General features: G+C 42.5%; 1 protein-coding gene across 1 annotated transcript in view; it reads left to right on the top strand.

Annotated features, from left to right (window-relative positions):
• Positions 1 to 11947: 11947 nt before the first annotated feature.
• LOC122127204 (hedgehog interacting protein) overlaps positions 11948 to 19224 on the top strand; it is a 79371-nt gene continuing 72094 nt past the window's right edge. The window contains exons 1-2 of the mRNA XM_042701817.1: positions 11948 to 12232; positions 17457 to 17649. Coding sequence (XP_042557751.1) covers positions 11948 to 12232; positions 17457 to 17649 — 478 coding nt within the window. The remainder of the gene's footprint in view (positions 12233 to 17456; positions 17650 to 19224) is intronic.

Below are 19224 nucleotides of genomic sequence, written 5' to 3'. Positions count from 1 at the left end.
GGTGACTATTTCCAATACTGTGAGGAATAAAAGTGATGCGAGCAGCCATCCCTACCTTGTATTGGGTCTTCATGGAAATGTTTTTAGTTGTTCTACATCAATTATGATGGTAGGTATAGTTTTGTTTTAATAAATGAGCTTTTGTGCTAAAGAGCATTCCTTGTGTGTCTAAATGCTGAGAGTTCTTTTCAAGAAAGCATGGTGAGCTTTGTCAAATGCTTTTTCTGCCTCAATTGAGAAGATTATGTAGATTTTATCTTTCATTCTGATGATAGGGAACATCATATTGATTTATTGGCATTTGTTAAACCAGAGTTGTTTGCCAGTGCCGGATCCCACTTGGCTATGATATAGAATCTTCATGATGTGTTCAATTCAGTTTGCTAATATTTTACTAAGGATTTTTGTGTCAACATTTGCCAGATATTAACATATTTAAATTGAACAATATACTACTGAAAAGCCAGTGGGTCAAAGAAGAAATCAAAGGAGAAATTAAAAGATACCTTGAGACAAATAACCATGAAAACACAATGTTACTAAACCCATGGGATGTAACAAAAATCCTAGGGAAACATTTTCATAACTGTCTACATTAAAAAGAAAAATAACCAAAACAAACAGCCTAACATTTTGACTCAAGAAGCTAGAAAAAGAAAAAAACTAACCCCAAATTTAGCAGAAGGAACTAATAAAGATCAGAACAGAAATAGAGAATAGAAAAACCATAAACAGTATCAATAAAACTGGCTCTTTGAAAAAGAAAACAAATCAACAAACCATAATCAGACTAAGAAAAAAGAAAGAGAAGACTCAAAGTCAGAAATAACAGAGGAGCCATTACAACAGATGCCTCAGAAATAAAGAGAATCCTAAGAGACTATTATAACATTATTTGACAACACACTATAATCAGGAGGAAGTGGATAAATATCCACCTATTAAGATTATATTGGGAAGAACTAGGAAGCTTGAAAAGACCAACTATGAAGAAACTGAAGAAGCATTTCAAAATTTTACAACAACCAAAAACAACAGAGCTCGGACCACATGACTTGATTAGCACCAATTTCTTAAACTCTTCCTTCCCCCAAAAATAGAGCTAGAGGGAATATTTCCAAACATGTTTTATAAGATTAGTACCACCTTGATACCTGAGACAAAGACAAAAAATTCCAAATAATACAAATCCTATAGTTCATATATTTTACAAGTCATTTTGCATTATTATGTTAACATTTTGTAAGATGTATATATGGGTCTATAAGCCTTCTTATTCCTCAAATTAAAACCATAATTTTAGCTGGGTGCTGGTGGCTTGTGTCTATAATCCTAGCTAATCAGGAGGCTGAAACCTGAGGATCATGGTTAGAAGCCAGCTTAGGCAGGACTCTTCTCTTCAATTAACCATCAGAAAATCAGAAGTGGAATTGTGCTTCAAGTGGTAGAGTGCTAGCCTTGAGCAAAAGCATTGTATCCAGGCTCAGAGTTCAGGTCTCAGGATCAGCACACACACACACACACACACACACACACACACACACACACACATAATTTTTAAAAAGTTCAAAATACTTTCAAAAGTGCTGTACTGAGAGGGTCTGACATGTTCAACCTTGGTTGTCTTTTTGCGTACATAGTAAAGAACACTGATGAAATGACTTCTCAAAACTTCAGTTTTGGATTATGCAGGTTTACTCTGAAGTTTAGAGGCCACACATTCTATCAAGGCTGGAGAATGTGCCCATCTTGTCGGTTAGCCAACTACACTTTTGAAACTATCTGAATCGAGTGGTTAAATCACATATCCAAGAATTACTTTCAGTTACAGTGAATAGGGATAAAGAGCCACTTTTTTTTTTTCAATAGCTTCTTACTATTAACCAAATCTTGGTTTTTCAGATGTACTATTTCTGGCATATTCTGTGGACAATTTAAAAAGCCACTAGCCCACCTTGCTCCTTGGCCAACAGGGAACTCATTTGGCTCTGGCCAGTTATTCTACAGCTAGCAGGTACCAAGGGTGTTGAATTTTCCAGACCCTGTGCTAATACTGAGAACACAGTGTAAGATCATCTCAGGCCTACCTACAACCTAAGAGGAATCAACAAGAACAATAGTACCATGGAGACATGAATAATACTTTGAATTCCACAAGAGAGAGACTTAGTCTTGACTTGGGTTGAAGGAAAGGCTTTCTGGAGGAAGTTGTGTGTAATTTAAAATCTAATAGCAGTTGTGTTCCAATATTGGTCTTCCTTTGATTCCCCAGTGGAAACATTTTATCTGGATACATACATATTCTGAATAAAGACTCTCTATCTTCAGTTAAATTAAGTCAAATAATTAATGTTTAACAAATGAAATATGAAGAGGAACTCATGGTGCTTCCAAATTGTACTGTCATCTTCCCTTTCCTGATTTTCTGCTGTCAGGATTGCAGTTGTGGTAAGACATGCTGGACCAAGGCTATTGGCCACGTCTGTATTGATACATAGCTCTATGGCTTACTAACTATATGACCATGGGCCCTTTTCTTCCTTTCACTGAGGTTTTGTTTCTTATTTAGAATATGTATTGATATCACTGTTGTGGTTAGAGGTGATACTAGGTGCAGAATAATTATCACTACATCTACCAGGAATAAAGGCTTGAATCTCGCTTTTCCTGTTGGCTTTTCACTAGAGAAGCTGGCCTTTCCCAAAAATAATGGACCAAATAGATTCAAAGACTGGAAAGAAATGTCACATAGGATGCTAACAAGAGAAAGCTCTTTGAAGAAACAAAACTATGTAATTCTAGGTAGCATAACACAAGAGAAATTGAGACACGACACTCCACTATGTTCCCTGTTGGCCTAAGAGAAGTGGGCTGGTGGCTTTTTAAGTTGTCTACGGAGTATGTCAGAAATAGTACACCTGAAAAATCAAGATTTGGTTAATAGAAGCTACTGAAAAAAAAATCGCTCTCTGTCCCTATTCACTATAATTCACTGAGGAAAAGCTCGTTGTAGACAGAAGTAAAGCTGACTACCACTGATAGAATGCTTCCCTGAAATGAAAAAATATGATCTCAAGTTGCCCCTGAGGAAGTACTAAATTGACCTTCATCCTTCCACAAAATCAACACATGTTAAAAAACTCTCTCTCAACTGAGTATAGCTCTGTTTGGAGACTATCATGACTCCAGTGGTAGTCTTGGCTTCATGCACAGGATCTGTGACTTTTTCAAGATGGAAACTTCTTCTCAGGAAGTTTCTTAGTCTTCTTAAGCCTTTTTAAAAAAACCAGTAAACAATGAGCATGTGACGATTAAGATAGAATTCTTTTTCATAGGAAAACAAAATACATCTCAGTGTGCTTTAGATTTCTACTCATAAGAAAAGAACCCTTGATGTCTTTCTTTACCCTTTAATAAAAAGGAAAATATATTCTGTCTTAAAGGACATGGAGCCCTGAGTTCCATTTGACTAATAACTATTCAAATATACTTGAAATACATGTTTTTCTGATATTTTAAGTAGATAATCGCCTCATAGCTAAGGAAAACAAATGCAAACACCAATGGTTGAATCAAGTGAAACTTATGGTCACAAGAAATACAAATAGATTTTAACATAAGAAAGCATTCCCTTATATTCAACATGTATTCTAAGCTTACGTATATAAAAATACCTGTACTGTCTATAAAATACCCAGGTGTTTGCAACCATTAACAAGTGAAAATGCTTGCAGAACCCCAAGGCCTTGGCCAGGGCATAAAATTTAGACCAGGTTCCAATAACAACAACAACAAAAGAGAACCAAGAATTCCTGTATTAGTATGCTACATAGTTTGAAAATAAAAGAATATATGCAATTGATGAATTTTAGAATAAGGGAGACTTGTGATCTTGAATTGCACCATTACAAATAATTGCTCATTGTATTATGTTCTATTAAATAAGATATATTGTTGCCTTAAATTTAAGCATTCCTTTAACCCAAATATTTTACTGCTAAGGTTTTGTCTTAATCTGTCAGAAAAGTCTTTCAGAAATGTAATTTGTCTCCTTCTAGACTAAGTAGGTAAATACTATTTCAAAATAACATTTAAGGGTCTTACAATAAAGATTTTTTTAAAATAATATAACATGTTCTTCAATGTTTTCTAAATGATGCTTGAAATATTTAGTTTACAACAGTTAAGTGATCATATATTTAGGTTTAATCTAACTGAATTGGTTTGCTTATCTCTCATAATTTAAAGAAGTGTTTTGCCAGCCTGTCAAGTTGCCAAAATCACACACATCTTAGACTCTTTGAAGATTAAGTGTATCTTGATTAAAGTAGCTTGCATTGAATAAGTAAGTCTTGATATTTTATACTACTCTTGAATTTAAAACATCTAGAATTAAAACATTTTTCATTCAAGCATAAGTAAAGACGTGTTTTGGCGGTTCAATTTAGTTGCCACACATTTAGTTAAATAATAAAAACACGTATTCATTGAGGACTTAAACTTTCCTACAGGGTGGTCTTGATATGAGTCAAGCCAAGAAATTAATTCTTAGTTTCCAAAACACCTAACACTTACAAAAGTAATTCTATAGGTGTGTGGGCTTCAATTCTGTGAATTTCTCATATCTTCCATATTGTATTAATTGTTCAGAGTTAAGCATTATTCTGTAAGGCTGAGATAGAGTTAATTTAATTGACATAGTTGTGACCACTCTGTTCATGAAGTAATGTCATGATGCAGGCTGTTTTCCATTATTTTATAATTAAGGACCATTCCTGCACACCCACTGTCCCATTAGCTCACCCTTCCAATTCCATGAAAAGAAAATGGATTTGTAAATCATAGCGATGCAGCAGATTCACATATTATAGGAAATCAACATTTTCTAAAGAAAATATTTAGCATATGCTGTAAAAATCACTTAGATTACGTAATGACCACTAAAGAAGGCTATTTCTTTTCATGTAATATGGACCAACAAGATGCCATACGAGAAGACAAACTTTAAGCTATTTTGAGAAATCCACCCAAGCAATTCGTGTTGCAGGCACCAGGGGCTCCAGCCCAGCCCAGCCCAGCTCCCTCGTGGATGGACTCGAATGTGCAGAGAGCAAATCAGTTAAGTGGGGGCATCCACAGAGCCTTGGGGAGATCAAGCTACATGGACAGAGACTATAGTGACGATGGCAGCTCACAGTATCTGCAGATGATGGAATTTTCCATTGTGATTGACTCATGATTCAGGACCAATTGTAGCCATTTAGCAAATGTACTTATCTGTAAGAAATTCTCATAGATGCCATCTACCAGCTGGTATTGATGTTCTAGGAGTTTTACCTCTAACAATTTTTTGAGTTAAATAAACACAATATGTATAACACAATGAGACAAATATTTCAGTCTTCTTTGTGATGAATTAGTTACAAAATAGCTTTCATAGTTGTAATGAATTATAAGTGGCTTAAATATAAATGGAAGATAAATCAGTTATAGAGTTTATATGAATTAAAGTGTAATTGCATTCACATAGTAAATTTAAGAGAATATAGTATGAGAATGAGTCTTGAGGACAATACAACCTAAGTAAATGTGCCACTGATGGACTTAGTCATTGCCTCTTAACCTGTGTCCTTCTCCTAAGTTCCTTTCCCTGGGCTCAGCACATGGGCCTTCACCTTGAGCAGAGAACATTACCATTGCAGGTGGGCCAAAGACTTCTCAGGATGCTCAGGTTCTGGATGGCAGACATGTCATTGCTGTTAGAAAACACCTGCTTCTGCCTGCCCATCAGCAGTTCATCAGTTCCTTCCTCCATTCTCATCAATGCCAAGACCACATTTTTTGCAACAGCTCTACCCTGAGAAGAATACAATTTCAGAAAATTCAAAAACACTTATAAATGGAAATATTGTCTTTCCTATAGAGTTTGGATTTTATTCTGGACTGAAAATTCCATGGAAGGATTCCTGCAAGAAAGTCACATAAAATGACAGGTGGTAGTGGGTACAATGGAGTAGAGTCAAGGAAATAAGTATGGAAACAGCAAGAAGTTGTTATAATAAGTCTGGTAAGAGATGTCAGATCCTTAATTATGTACCTATTATGTACCTAGACAATGATTACCAATAGCAGTTGAAATCATTGTATGCAAGGTTCTAGCAATCTTTGTGATGACTAGATTAACAAAATAGTACAAAAAGACTCAAAATCTTATTACAAAAAGAAACAGCCATATACTACACATTTCCTTGTATGGCGTAGAAATTACCAACAAAACACGAAAAATTTCAAAATATGTTTTCAAAATATACAGAAATGGAGAAACAGTTTAAAGACACAGAGTAAATCCACAATGTAAAGCATTCTACAGAGCAGTGACCTAATTTGTTCAGCAAATAAATGGAAGTGAAAATGAGTGGGGAAATTCTCCAAACTAAAGAACCAAGGAAAGTGTTGTCAACCAAATGCGTGTGTGGTCTCACTTAGTTCTGGATATGAACTGAGTGTAACCGAATATTAAAAAAAAGAAAAGAAAACCAAGGAAATGTAAACACTTACTGGAAATATGAACACGGTTTTCAGAAATCGTATTTTATTATGGTAAAGATTTTGGGTCTATGTGTTTGAAAATCTTTATTTGAACAAGAATATCCAAATGTTGGCAACTGGTGAAACTGAGTGACCAGTACATTTTGTTATATTTAAGTTCATCTGCAATAAAAAGTTTAAATGTTGGATGAAAGAAGTAATAGCTGAGAGAACATGAAGAGATGAATGATTTCAGCAATAGTTAGGAAGTATGACAGATAGGACGTAACAGCCAGTCATCTGTAATGTGCAGTGAAGATGGTTCCGAAATCTACGAATTGATGAGTAGAATCCTGAAAATGCTTCTCAGATGCAGAAGGTGCATGTGAAGAGACAGATTTAGAAGTGAGATGACAGGCTCAGTTTGGGGTTTGCTGAGTTTGAATACTCTTGGCTATTTAAGCAGAGATGTCGAACTGAAGTATAAAAACACATATAAAGATTTAAAGAGGAAGTAGAGAGCGAGAAATCACATCCAAATGCACAGAAAAAACCTGTTAAGATTGGAGCTGACAAAAGAAGGAAAGACAAAATTAAGGGAGGATAAACTGATCAGTAGTGTCGATGAAAGAAGAAAAAGAGTTTCAGGAAAAACATGATCTCCAGTTTCAGCAAAAAGCATCATCTCCAGTTTTATAAAAATAACTAGCAATCGATTCCAGTTCAGGACTGCCAGACAAGGCCATGAATGAATCCACTACTTCTTGTTCTTGGGATCCTAATTATCTCTCAGTACAAAGAGGAAGGGGTAAATACAGAGTAGGGAAAAGAACAGGAGGGAGTTTGCCCGTGGACGAACTGCTTCCACTTCTTCCTAAAGGTGGAAAGCAAATGGGTAAGTCCAGTGCAATGGTGCACAACAGAGAACACGGCCCCAACCAAACATGGAGCACCCAAAGCCAGAAGGGAAGCATTCCTCCTTTCAGGACTGGAGATAGGCCAGGGAGGAAGGCTAATACTCACCTGTCAGTGTGATGGGAGACATAACCTGGCAGATGCCTGAAAAAAGGGAGCATTTATTGACAATATGACATGGCTTTCATAAATTTAGAAAATAAAGAGTGATCAGCCATTATTATCTGTGTTTAAAAAAAAAAAATGTAGAGCTGGGTGCCGGTGGCTCACACCTGTAATCCTAGCTACTCAGGAGGCTGAGATCTGAGGATCGAGGTTTAAAGCCAGCCCTGGCAGGAAACTCCATGAGACTCTTATCTCCAATAAACCACTAGAAAACCAGAAGTGGCGCTGTGGCTCAAACGGTAGAGCACTTGCCTTGAGCTGAAGATTGCAGAGACAGTGCCAAGTCCAGCTTCTTGCCATGACGACTACTTCTTCTTCTTCCTCCTCCTCCTCCTCTTCCTCCTCCTTCTCCCCCTTCCTCTCTGGTTCTCTGACACACAGTTCATTATCCAATTCCTTATATTTAATTCACTTTTTTGTAACAATGAACAGCTCATTTCTGATAATACTTCTGGCCAAAAACCATCTCACTCAGTAAGAGCTTAGGTCTATAACAGAGCTCATGGGATACTACGGACTGGGCCTACGCTACCTCTTTGCTTCATTCCTGTCATTTTCTCAGTAGGCTCTGCTCTGTCATGCAGGCCTCTTTGCTAATCCTTGAACATACCAAGTGTGCTTACCTCATTCCCTTTGGCTGGCTCTTCCTATGCTTACAGATAGCTGCGTGCACATGGCTTGTTGCTTGAGGAGGTGTGCCTAAAGATCCTCTCAGCAGACACCTGCCCAGACAAAGTCGATAAAATGTGATTTCCTTCACCCCTGTTCCCTCTTTCCCCATGATTCCTTTTCTCACCATCTGGCACATTCTGTATCAATTTGCCAATCTTTAGAACAAGTGTTTGTTTGCTCCCTTCTGTGTTCCTAGTCCTCAGAGCACACAGGTGCTAACTTTCAAAAGAAAGAATATAGATAAAGTCACAGTTGTTATCTATGTATCTATAGAAAATTTATAAAAGATCTATCTACTATATCTATACCTACTTTTCTGTCTCTATTATCTCCCTATTTTATATATCTATCAGCTATCTATCCATCCATCTCCCCTTTGACCTAATGAATTGGCTCTCCTCTATGGGATTACACTGTAGTCCAAGTTCAGGAGACCTGAACCTAGGTACACTTTCAATTGTGCCTTCCCTTCTATTTAACAAAGATTTAGAATGCAAACATTCCTTCCACTTTAAGCCTTCAAAAAGTGTCACATCAAACAAGGTCAGCCAGTCAGCAGCATTTATTGAGAGGTTGATCACTGTAACCACACAAGACTGACCTAGACTCAGCTGGGGTGTAATTCTTAACTCCTACTGACATTCAGTTCACACCTACTAAAGTCTGATGGTTTTCCAAAATGCACAAAGGAAAATCAATGTAACACATACATGCTTGCTAAATAAGATGCAGTGGTCAGAGGCCTCTCCAAAGGAGAATAATGGTTAGAGGAGATTGTGTTAAGCCAAGATTTAAAGAAAGAGGCAAAGATGGATGGGGATGGAGTAGGAAAGAAGAAAGAGTACTTACAAAAGCAAATGACATTTAAATGACAACTGACTTCATTAGCTACCTGCAGTTCATAAACTACAAAACTATGAATTTGACCTCTGATCTCTCTTTTGTCCCTTTAGGTACTTGATTCTATGCCCTCTCTTGAATGTATAGAAATCTGTTCTGAACTCAAATACTTCTATACCTTGAATGGCAGGTGGAGTCACTTCATAAACTCTCCTGTGATTTTCTCTAGGGACTTGCTTCAGTCACTTAATCTGAAGTGGAGGTGTTTTGTTACTCTCTACCTTGGCAAATCTTTCATGGTCATGATCATAATTTATCACATAAATTGATTTGTGACCTTCTCAGGTGTCTTCCTTATCAGATTAACTATCTGGAGACGGGATTGGTACCATTTTCCTTACTGTTTACAATTATTGCTCAGCACCATGACCAACACTCTATAATCTACTGAAATGGAATTCAATAGTACATATTCTGGGAAGGCTATATATATATATACATATACATATATATATGTATATATGGTGTATATATATATATATATATATATATATATATATATATATGGTGTCAAAACCCCAAATAGCTTTATTTTAAACCTTTACCAAATTTGAATTGCCCTAAATTCTTTTACTTTTTAAAGCTGTCCTACTTTTAATGTATAGAAATATATAACCATCTTACTATATATACACACGTTTACTCACATAAATAACTCCCATAAACGGTGATATTTTTAGCTTTACCTAGGAGGTTAATTTCAACTTATATCAAACACTGCATCTTTGATCATTTGTTCATGAGGATCATTCATTCATTCACCCGAAGCCAGGCAAACAACTCTCCTTAGCTCCGGTGGGTGGGGTGGTGCTGTAGGGCTTGTCTACAGTGAAATGAGTACAGCAGTGACCTCTGGTGCAGCTCTATTCTTGCCAAAAGCTTGCAATTCGCTTCTCCAGAAGAGTCTGACCAGACTAGGGTCCCATCTTCTGACCCCTTCTGGAAGTCCGGCTAAGGATGACTTTCACATCCAAGCGAGGGGACGGCCCGGGTCCCCAGTGGCAGTCTCCAAGGGAAAGTCCCAGGGTTCATCCTAGGAAATGATCCAGCGCCCATTCTTGACTCCTAAGAAACTATACTGTTGAGCTAGCTGCGTGTGCTTTCCTGTTTCCTTTGCGGAAGTTGGTGTGCTGGGTAGCGCTGCTCTTCAGAAATTCTATCCATGGTGTTAGGTTCACGCGTGGGCCAAGGCTTTCACGAGGAAGGCAGGCGCACTACGAATGCGCATGTGCTGAAAGAGGATTTTACACGGATCTTTACTTGGGGTAAAGGACACAGCTGATGGGGGGGTGACTAGTGGGGAACACTTCAGACTGGGTTCTGGGGGTCGCGAATCAGAGGCGACCGTGTAAGTGGCTGGAGCCTGGGAATCCAGCTCCGGATCCACGTGTGCTCGGCGGTAGCGCCCTCGGTGATTTACCGTGGAAGTGGCCCGGGCAGGAGGAGCTGTGGCCAGGGTCCGGGGCCCTGCGCCCTGCGGTGACACAAACACCCCGGCAGGCAGTTCTTCCCAGATACTCTTTAAACACCAAATCCATCAATAGTAAATATGAAGTAAAACCTCAGCCACGCGCCCGAGCCCGGGACCCGGGTCTGGAACGTGGGGGTGGGGTGGGGGGGCCGCGCCCGCACCCCGACCGTGCGCAGGGGGTCGGCCGCGCCCGGGGCTCGGACGGCCGCGGGGTGTGCGCGGGCACCGACCGCGCGGGCAGCTCCGGCGACCGGGCAGCACCTCCGTGCGCACACCCGGGAGATGCACCGTGGACGCTGACGGCTCCCGGATTCTCCCAGCAGCCCCCCCCCCCCCCACGGCAGGGACAGGTGTCCGCGGGCGCGGCTCGGCCCCAGGGCGGAGGTGGGGTTCTCCAAGGAGGCGCCGGAGCCCCGCAACCCTCCGGGAGGCGGACTGGGGAGGGGGGACCTGCTACCCCGAACCCCCAACGCTCCCCCAGCCCCGCACGCGCACGGTGGTGTTCGGGCAGCCCCACGCCGGCTCGCGCCGCTCGGGGTCCGCCCGCAACCCGCCCCCCGGGCTGAGGATCAGGTCCTGGGGGACCCTTCCCTCCTCACCTCGGGCAACCCCGCTCTCCCCCGGTCTCCGGGCCGGGATCTCCGGATCGCGCCCCCCCGCCCCGCCTCGGGCTTGGCCCTGCCGGGAGGGAGAGCCGGGCCGGGGACACCCCCGACGGGGCGCGCGGGGGGCGAGGCGCGCGCCCCCGCCCTTCCCTCCTCCCACCTCCCTCCCCCCCAGCCCGGGCGGGGGCGCGCGGGAAGCGGTGACGTCACGGGGCGCGCGGTGGCGGCGCCTCCCCGCGCGCTGGTTAAAAAGAAGAAGAGAAGAGCGGACGAAACATGAGAGCCGCGCGCGGAGCCGCGCCGCCCGCCCAGGACCCCGCGGCGTCTCCCGCAGCATCTCCCGCGGCGCCCCGCGCGGCGTCTCCTCCAGCATCTCCCGCATCTCCCGCGTGCGCCCCGCCGCCGCCGCCGCCGCCACCGCCGCCCCTTCGGTGCCTGCTACCGTCTCACCTAACCGCTCCCGGTCCCGGGACCAGGGGACCTCTATGAGCCGCGGCTCCCCGTCTCCTTCCTCCGCCGCCCCCGCCGCCCCCCGCCTCCCGGCGGCCGCGCCGAGCCCCTGACCCCCGCGGCCACCCGACCCCGCCGCGCGCCGTGTCCCGCGCACACCCCGCGCCGCCCCGCCGCCGCCGCCGCCGCCCGGGGGTCCCGCGGCCGCCCGCGGGGGTCCCCCCGCGCCCGCGCGCGGACCATGCTGAAGATGCTCTCGTTCAAGCTGCTGCTGCTGGCCGTGGCGCTGGGCTTCTTCGAGGGGGAGGCCAAGTTCGGAGAGCGGGGCGAGGCGGCCGCCGCGCGGCGGAGGCGCTGTCTGAGCGGCGGCCCCCCGAGGCGCCTGAAGCGGCGGGAGCGGCGGCTGCTGGCCCAGCTGGAGCCGCTGGCGGGCGGCGGCGGCGACGTGCTGTGCGGCGGCTTCTACCCGCGCCTGTCCTGCTGCCTGCTCGCCGACAGCCGGGGCCTGGGCCGCCTGGAGAACAAGGTAGGCGCGGGCCGGGCCCGCGGGGCCGCTCCCCCGGGGCGCGCGCGCGCGCGGCTCCGCTCGCTCGTCGGGGCGGCCCGGCTCCCACCTCCCGGCCGTGCGCCCCGGGGTGCGGGCGGAGGCGCCGGCGGCCGCGGCCCCCCGCGGGCGAGCGGGGCTGCTGGATCGCTCATCCTGATGAGGAAAAGAGAGGCGGGCGCCTCCGCGCGGGGCGCTGGGCCGCGTGGGACCCGCGCCCCCGGGGGGCTGCGGCTCCTGCGCGCGCGGGCCGGGCGCAGGAGGGGCCCGCGGGGCGGCAGGGGGCGTCGCACCCCGCTGGGGGACCCCTTGCCCCCTCGGCCCGAGGGGGGTCCCCACGCCCCTCAGCACCCAAGACCGGGTCGCTCGCTCCCCCGTCGGGCTGCAGCGCCGTGGGGTCCGGCTGTCCGCGCCGGCCAGCCGGCCAGGGCCCGGCGTCGGGGCGGGGCGGGGGGAGGACGGCGAGTCCCCCCGGGGTGCGCACCGTGCGGGGTGCGGGTGCGGCACCGCTCTGCGGGGTGTGTGTGCGCGCCTGCGCGCGTGTTCACAATCAAACCATCAGGTGTCCCGGCCCCCCCCCCCCCCTTCTCCCCATTTTAGGTTTCTTGGGACGTTGCAGTTGTCAAAGACCTGAGAGACTTGGAAAACTTGTGCTCCAGTCTGGCCGGCCCAGGCACTAAAAAAATACCCGGCTGAATCTAATTTTTATGCTCAGTTCACGGTAGATTTCCCTCCATTCTCATGTAAACAGCTCCGACGAATCAACATATGTGTCTGGGTGGTATCTCACTTTGTTTTGTAACAAAAAGCCATATTGCATCATTTAATTTGCTCAAGTCATGCAAATAGGGAAAAAAATCAATAGGACAAAAAGGGGTCGACTTCTCCTCCTCCCCACTAAACTGCTGCCCACACACGGAGCCCTGTTGCTTATGGCAAAAGAATAACAACAACACCATTGTATTTGTTAGTGGGTTCTCTACTGGGTGAAGCTAGAGAACGTCGTCCTCTTTCAATCCCCGGCTCTGTCCAAATGTCCATGCCTCTTGAGGGAGCGTTTGTCCAGCTCGCTCTATTCCCAGATGAGTGAGAACTGTCTTGCCACAGGGCTTCGGCTGCAACTCACCCTTTATTCTTACCATATGCAGCCGCCGCTGTGAGACCCGGGAACGGATACTAAAAGCGTTGTATTCCAAACAATGTCATTAAGCGCCAGGATTCTAATTGAATTAAGTTACAAAGCCAGCTACATTCAGATTTCTTAAAGGTTTTTCCCAGGAGCCCCCCAAGAACCCGGAAATTCAGAGAAGGTTTAGAAACAGTTGTCAGGAAAGGTCCCCGGGTGTCTCTAGATGCCTGGAATCTTCCAGGAAGATGCAGAATGAAAACTTTGTTCTCAAATAAGTATAGTTGGGAGAAGAGGATGGGTGGTAGGACCGGCAGGGGGAGGGGGAGTTAATCCCTTAAGGGAGCCTATATTTGATTTTCTCTTGAGGAAATCATTTTTTAAGGAAGCAATCTGCCATGACAGCTATCCAAATTCCTTTCTGTTTTATGTGTTTCCAGTAGCCAACAACCCCTACTCTTTTGGAAAGTGTGTCTGAATTAAGTTAGGTCCACTAGACTTTCTTGGTTCCATTGCAAGTGGTTTATAAACGAACAGTACCCAAATTGTTCAAAACAGAGATTCAATAGAGTTGTGCAAAGGCATTCTTGACTTACGTGAGTTCTCAAATTTTAATAGTTTTTAAAACATGTTATTTTATAATAAACATCAGTGTTTCCCTTTTTTTCCATAAGCCTTCCTGGATTATAATATATGTTACGGTCATATTTCATAATGTGTGTACAGGAGAAATGACGATCATTTGAAAGAACCCTATTTTGTTTGTGAAAGAAAAAAATTCGGATTTTTTTTTCATTTCTGCAGCTTTTCTAGAAACTGCAGTAGTAGCTTTTTCCTCAGGAAAGAAATTTCTTAGACATATAAATAGCATCAAACTCCATAGGAATACTGGGCATGCTTAGCTATGCAAAGAAATCTCTACTAACATGTTTAATGAGCTACCACTGAGTTTAAGTCCTTGGACATGGTATAGTATCATGTTTTACATCTTGGTGTATTTCCATCATGTTACGTATTCTAGATTGTTAACTACCATTAAAAAATAAGTTCTGCCAAAAGTTAGGACAAACATAAGTCTTCGCAATATTTTTTGCAGCTCTTATGTGCAGCTTGTGACAAGGATCTAATTCCCATTAGCTAAATGGAATCTGGAATCAACTGAAACACTCTCATTTCTAAAACTTGTAGCCAAACAAGCACAGAAGTTCTCTCTACCTTGGGTGGTTTTGCAGCCAAAGCTGTCAAGGAATGGGTGAAAAGTAATTGTTTTCAAGTGTGCCCTTTTACAATCATTTGTTTGCTCTGGCTCTTTCAGGGACAAAGGCTATTGTTGAACACATCCAAAACTAAACAAATAACTCATCCTGGGGTCCCTTTAACAGCTGCCTTAGTACAATGATCTATTTACATATTAGCCTAAAATTGAAACTGAACTCTGTAATGACATAATCCAGCACTATAGTCCGGAGGGGCATGTGTTCTACCCAACAGCTGAACAACCTTGTAGGCATATGATGTTTTAGAAATAACTTTTCTGTGTGTGTGTGTGTGTGTGTGTGTGTGTGTGTGTGTGTGTGTACTAAGCCATTTTAAGGCAATATCTCAATGGACTGTCACAGATTTTCTTCTCCTGTCCCTTCATTGAACCCGTGTGGGTTACCTTGTTTCATTCATTTATAAATAAGGAGAAATACAGAAGCCTTCTGTTGCCTGTTTTACTGTTTATTGATAAGCTATCGTTGTAGGCTAGGCCTTTATTCTGTATTCTAGTATTTATCTCACCTTTCTTCTATGTATTTCACTTTCATAGTAGGCAGTGGTTAAAGGATGACCTGCCAGATGTTCCAACTTAGTCATCAGGAGCCACAATCATTACTAAGCATGCTGTAATGATGTTTCAAAGTTGTACATGATTTCCAAAGTATATTTAGTTTAAATCACCATAATTTGATGGTTTTTTTTTTGTATTTGGCTTTTAAAAATCAAAACAGGAAATTAGCTTAAATTTCTTCTTAAGATTGATGGCATTGTCAGACATAAAGTTGAAGATCTGCATGAACACAGACACATGGCCAAAAACAAGAAAAGGAAAGGAAAGAAAAAAAATCACTGCCCTCCCCCCCCAACTACTCATCTGTCTAAACCAGTGTTGCAGCTTGGGCTGAGTCAGTTTAATTGACTTCAGTAAGACCATTGGTTCATTGAAACCAAAGCCAGAATGATGGCTCTATCTATCTTCAAATAGGTATGCGCTGCAGCCCTCACACGAAGCAGAATGTGACCATCCTGCTGAGTCGGAACAGCATGCAGCTTTACAAAGAATAATATTATACTTGATTTCCGATACTCGATTTACTGAATCCTCCTTCTGAAACTTTTGATGAGAGAGCTTGTGGCCAGGACACATTCCAAATTGTAAAAGATCAAATTCTTTAGGCACTAACACCAAGCTCCTCCTGAATAGCAGCTGGCAGAATATATAGGGATCATGTTGTGTCAGTAAAAAAAAAAAAGGAAGCATCCATTTTCTCCATAAAAACAAAAGTTATTACAATCTAATTTCAGGCAGCAAGAGGTGGTAGCTTCAATGATCTGCAGTTGTTTTATTCTGAGTGGATTGCTCTCTGATAAACAAACAGAATCAAGATGAACTTTATTAATATTGAACAGGTCTGTTGAGATTTGCCAGAGTATGGAGAATAAAAGATATTTGAAACATTCTTGGAATGCAAATTCTAGCTGTCTGGTGTATGTTTCAGTTTACAAAATTTGAAGTATTCGCCCAATAAATAGCTAAAATAAAAATAGGACCATAACTAATAACTTTTTTTTGAATATTGTAGGTAATTCTAATATATCAATCATATGGTTGGATCTTTTGCCCACCGAGATAGTATAATTTCTACTGGACTTTAAAGTACTGCATATCAGATTTCAACATGCTTGTATTCAATGTTTTTGTTTTTAAGTTGTCTTGCTCTTTTGGATCAATTTTTTTTAATGATCTCTATAATATCCTCATCCAAAAGCCATTGATTTCTTCAAACTAGAAACTTAACTTGTAATGAAATATTATAAAACTTTTAACTTTGGCACATAGTTCCAAAGAAGTCATTTAGTAGAAATTCAAAGTTGGATAAATGAGGAAAAAGATAAATTTAATTCACTTTATATTATCTCATATTCTGAAAAAAAGAATCCATGCTTGAGATAGCATGTTTTCTTCCTCAAATATTGAGCTGACATTGTCTTCTCTATGTATTAAGGAAACCCCTGATCAGGTTTTCAAAATCTAATATCAAGGCCTCTTCTACCTATGTATTGCTGACATCAGTGAATCAGTAAGTCCCTAATTGGTCTTACTGAAATAAAAGACACATCGTTGAAAAAAAAATAAAACTAAAAGTATGCTTTTCCTTTAAAATTCACTGCTATACAAAAGCACTTTCATTAAACTCTTGTGTTTGTTCATGTTTATAACATACCTGAGCAGCTAGTTAGAAAATTTTTCCTGGCTATGATATAATGAATAATAAAATTTGGTCTTAAACCTATTTAATTCAGCTTCGGGTATTTTTATAGAACATGAAAGGCAGTTTAGAAAACTTTCCCCCTGGAGTTTGCAGATTGAAAGTTAAAAATGTTATTCACATATAGGTTTGAGACTATCATATTAGGAATTTCAGGTATGAAACAGATTTTCACCTAAGAAATAAGCCATATCTTTAAAAAAAACTTGTGTTAGAATTGTTGAAGGTTAATAAAATTTAGTATATAAGGCAAAAATGAAGTGATAAATAGTTAAGCGGTCTAGATGGAGTTATCTTTGAATTTTCCTCGCTGGAAAACCAGACTCATAGTCTTTAATTTGCGTGGGTCAGAAGCACGTGTGTGTCCTGAGGAACACACAAGACCCCTGGAGTCCTTATCAAGGAACCCTGTCTAAGGTGGCACAATGAGTCTTTCCAGAGAGTTTCATAGTCTGAAGAAAACTTCCTGACTTAAGTGATTTCCAAACAGCCTGCCATAACCTCATGCATCAAAAAAAGATGTTCAATTTTGATTTTTTTTGGCTTTCAGATATTTTCTGCTACCAACAACACAGAATGTGGTAGGTTGCTTGAGGAAGTCAAGTGCGCACCCTGTTCTCCGCATTCTCAGAGCCTGTTTCACTCACCCGAGAGAGAAGTCCTGGAAAGAGACCTAGTACTGCCCCTGCTCTGCCCGGACTACTGCAAAGAATTCTTTTATACTTGCCGAGGTCATATTCCAGGTAAGAAAAAAAAAAGAAGAAAAGCATAAATTAATCATTGCAATATACCCTGACAAGACAGCTGGTCTTAAATGCTTATCGCTGAGCACTCACCTCTCAGAATCCCTGCTTTGCTTTCTAAGTAACTTTCATTGCTGTGAAAAGTACTCTAATATCAAAAAAGTACTATAATATCAGTCTACAGTGTGGGGGGTAAATCAATATTATAGAGCTGGGCACTTGTGGCTTATCCTGTAATCCTAGCTACTTGCGAGGCTGAGATCTGAGGATCCTAGTTCAAAGCCAGCTCTGGCAGAAAAATGTTGTGAGACTATTATCTCCAATTAACTGGCAAATTGGCAGAAGTGGAGGCACAGCTCAAGTGATAGGGTACCAACCTTGAGTGAAAATTTTTAAAAAAGCCGAGTGAGAGCACCAGGGCACTGCAAGCCGCAGAACTGGTATGCATGCTCGCACGTGCGCACACACAACACGCACACTAATATAGGTGGCAGACTTTACACACATTAGCTTATCAGTACAGATTTCTTTTTTGATTTTTTTTTGACCTAAGGACTGAACCCAGAGCCTTGAGCATGCTAAGCATGCTGTCCACCTCTACCCAATACAAATTTTTTGTTGGAGTCTTCCTTCCCTCCCACGGCCAATATTAACATAGTGTCTTCTATACAGCTGACATGTGACTGGAAAAAGCCCACTGACTTCTAAGAGTTCTCTACAAATTGAACATGCCTAGGAATCTCAAAATGTCACATGTGACACAGCCCTTTCACAGAAAACGCCCAGTGCTAAGTCTCAGAAACCTGTGTGAAGGTTGGAAGAGTGGACAGAGGATAAAATCCGAGTCCCTACCTTATTCAGTGAGTGAGTACACAGAGAAGGCTTTGGATAAATGCAGAGCTTGTGCCCATGGTCTCACAAACACACCTGGCCATCATCATATTTCAGACTCTGATAAACATATGCATCCCTAGGCTGTGATTAAGTTTATCATCAGAACCTTGTGAATGCGGGTTGCTGTTGCTTTAATTGGAAAAATCAACACAGGAAGAAACAAATGTAATGAGACAAATTATGTTTACTTAGGCAACGTTACACAAAGCAAACTTTTATGAACTGTTGCATGTACTCAACAGATTTTTTTGTTTTTCAGTACTGATACTGGGGCTTGAACTCAGGGCCTGAGTGCTATTGCTTAGCTTTTGTGCTCAAGGCTGGATCTGTACTACTTAAGCCACACCTCCACTTCTGGCTTTCGGATGGTTAATTGGTCATAAGACTCATGGATTTTCTTGGCCAGTCTGGCTTTGAACCAGGATCCTCAGATCCCTTCTGCATAGCTAGGATTACAGGCGTGAACCACCAGCACCTGACTAGAGATTATTTTTTAACTGCTCTATACATTTTAATGTTTTTTTTTTCCCTGACATTTTTATGGTCAATAGAATTCTCTTATAAGTGCTTTTGTAATAAAGAAACATTTTGACTAGTAGCTTCCTCCCTTTGGGTATAGCACGAGGTATACCTAAATCCACAGAATGGGAAAATATTATTATTGTTTTTATAAACTACAGC

This window comes from Dipodomys spectabilis, unplaced genomic scaffold, assembly GCF_019054845.1.
Source record: "Dipodomys spectabilis isolate Male_0828 unplaced genomic scaffold, ASM1905484v1 ptg000297l, whole genome shotgun sequence".
NCBI classification, from domain to species: Eukaryota; Metazoa; Chordata; class Mammalia; order Rodentia; family Heteromyidae; genus Dipodomys; species Dipodomys spectabilis.
The sequence above is the reverse complement of the archived record's forward strand: the minus strand, read 5'-3'. Positions and strand labels throughout refer to the sequence as shown.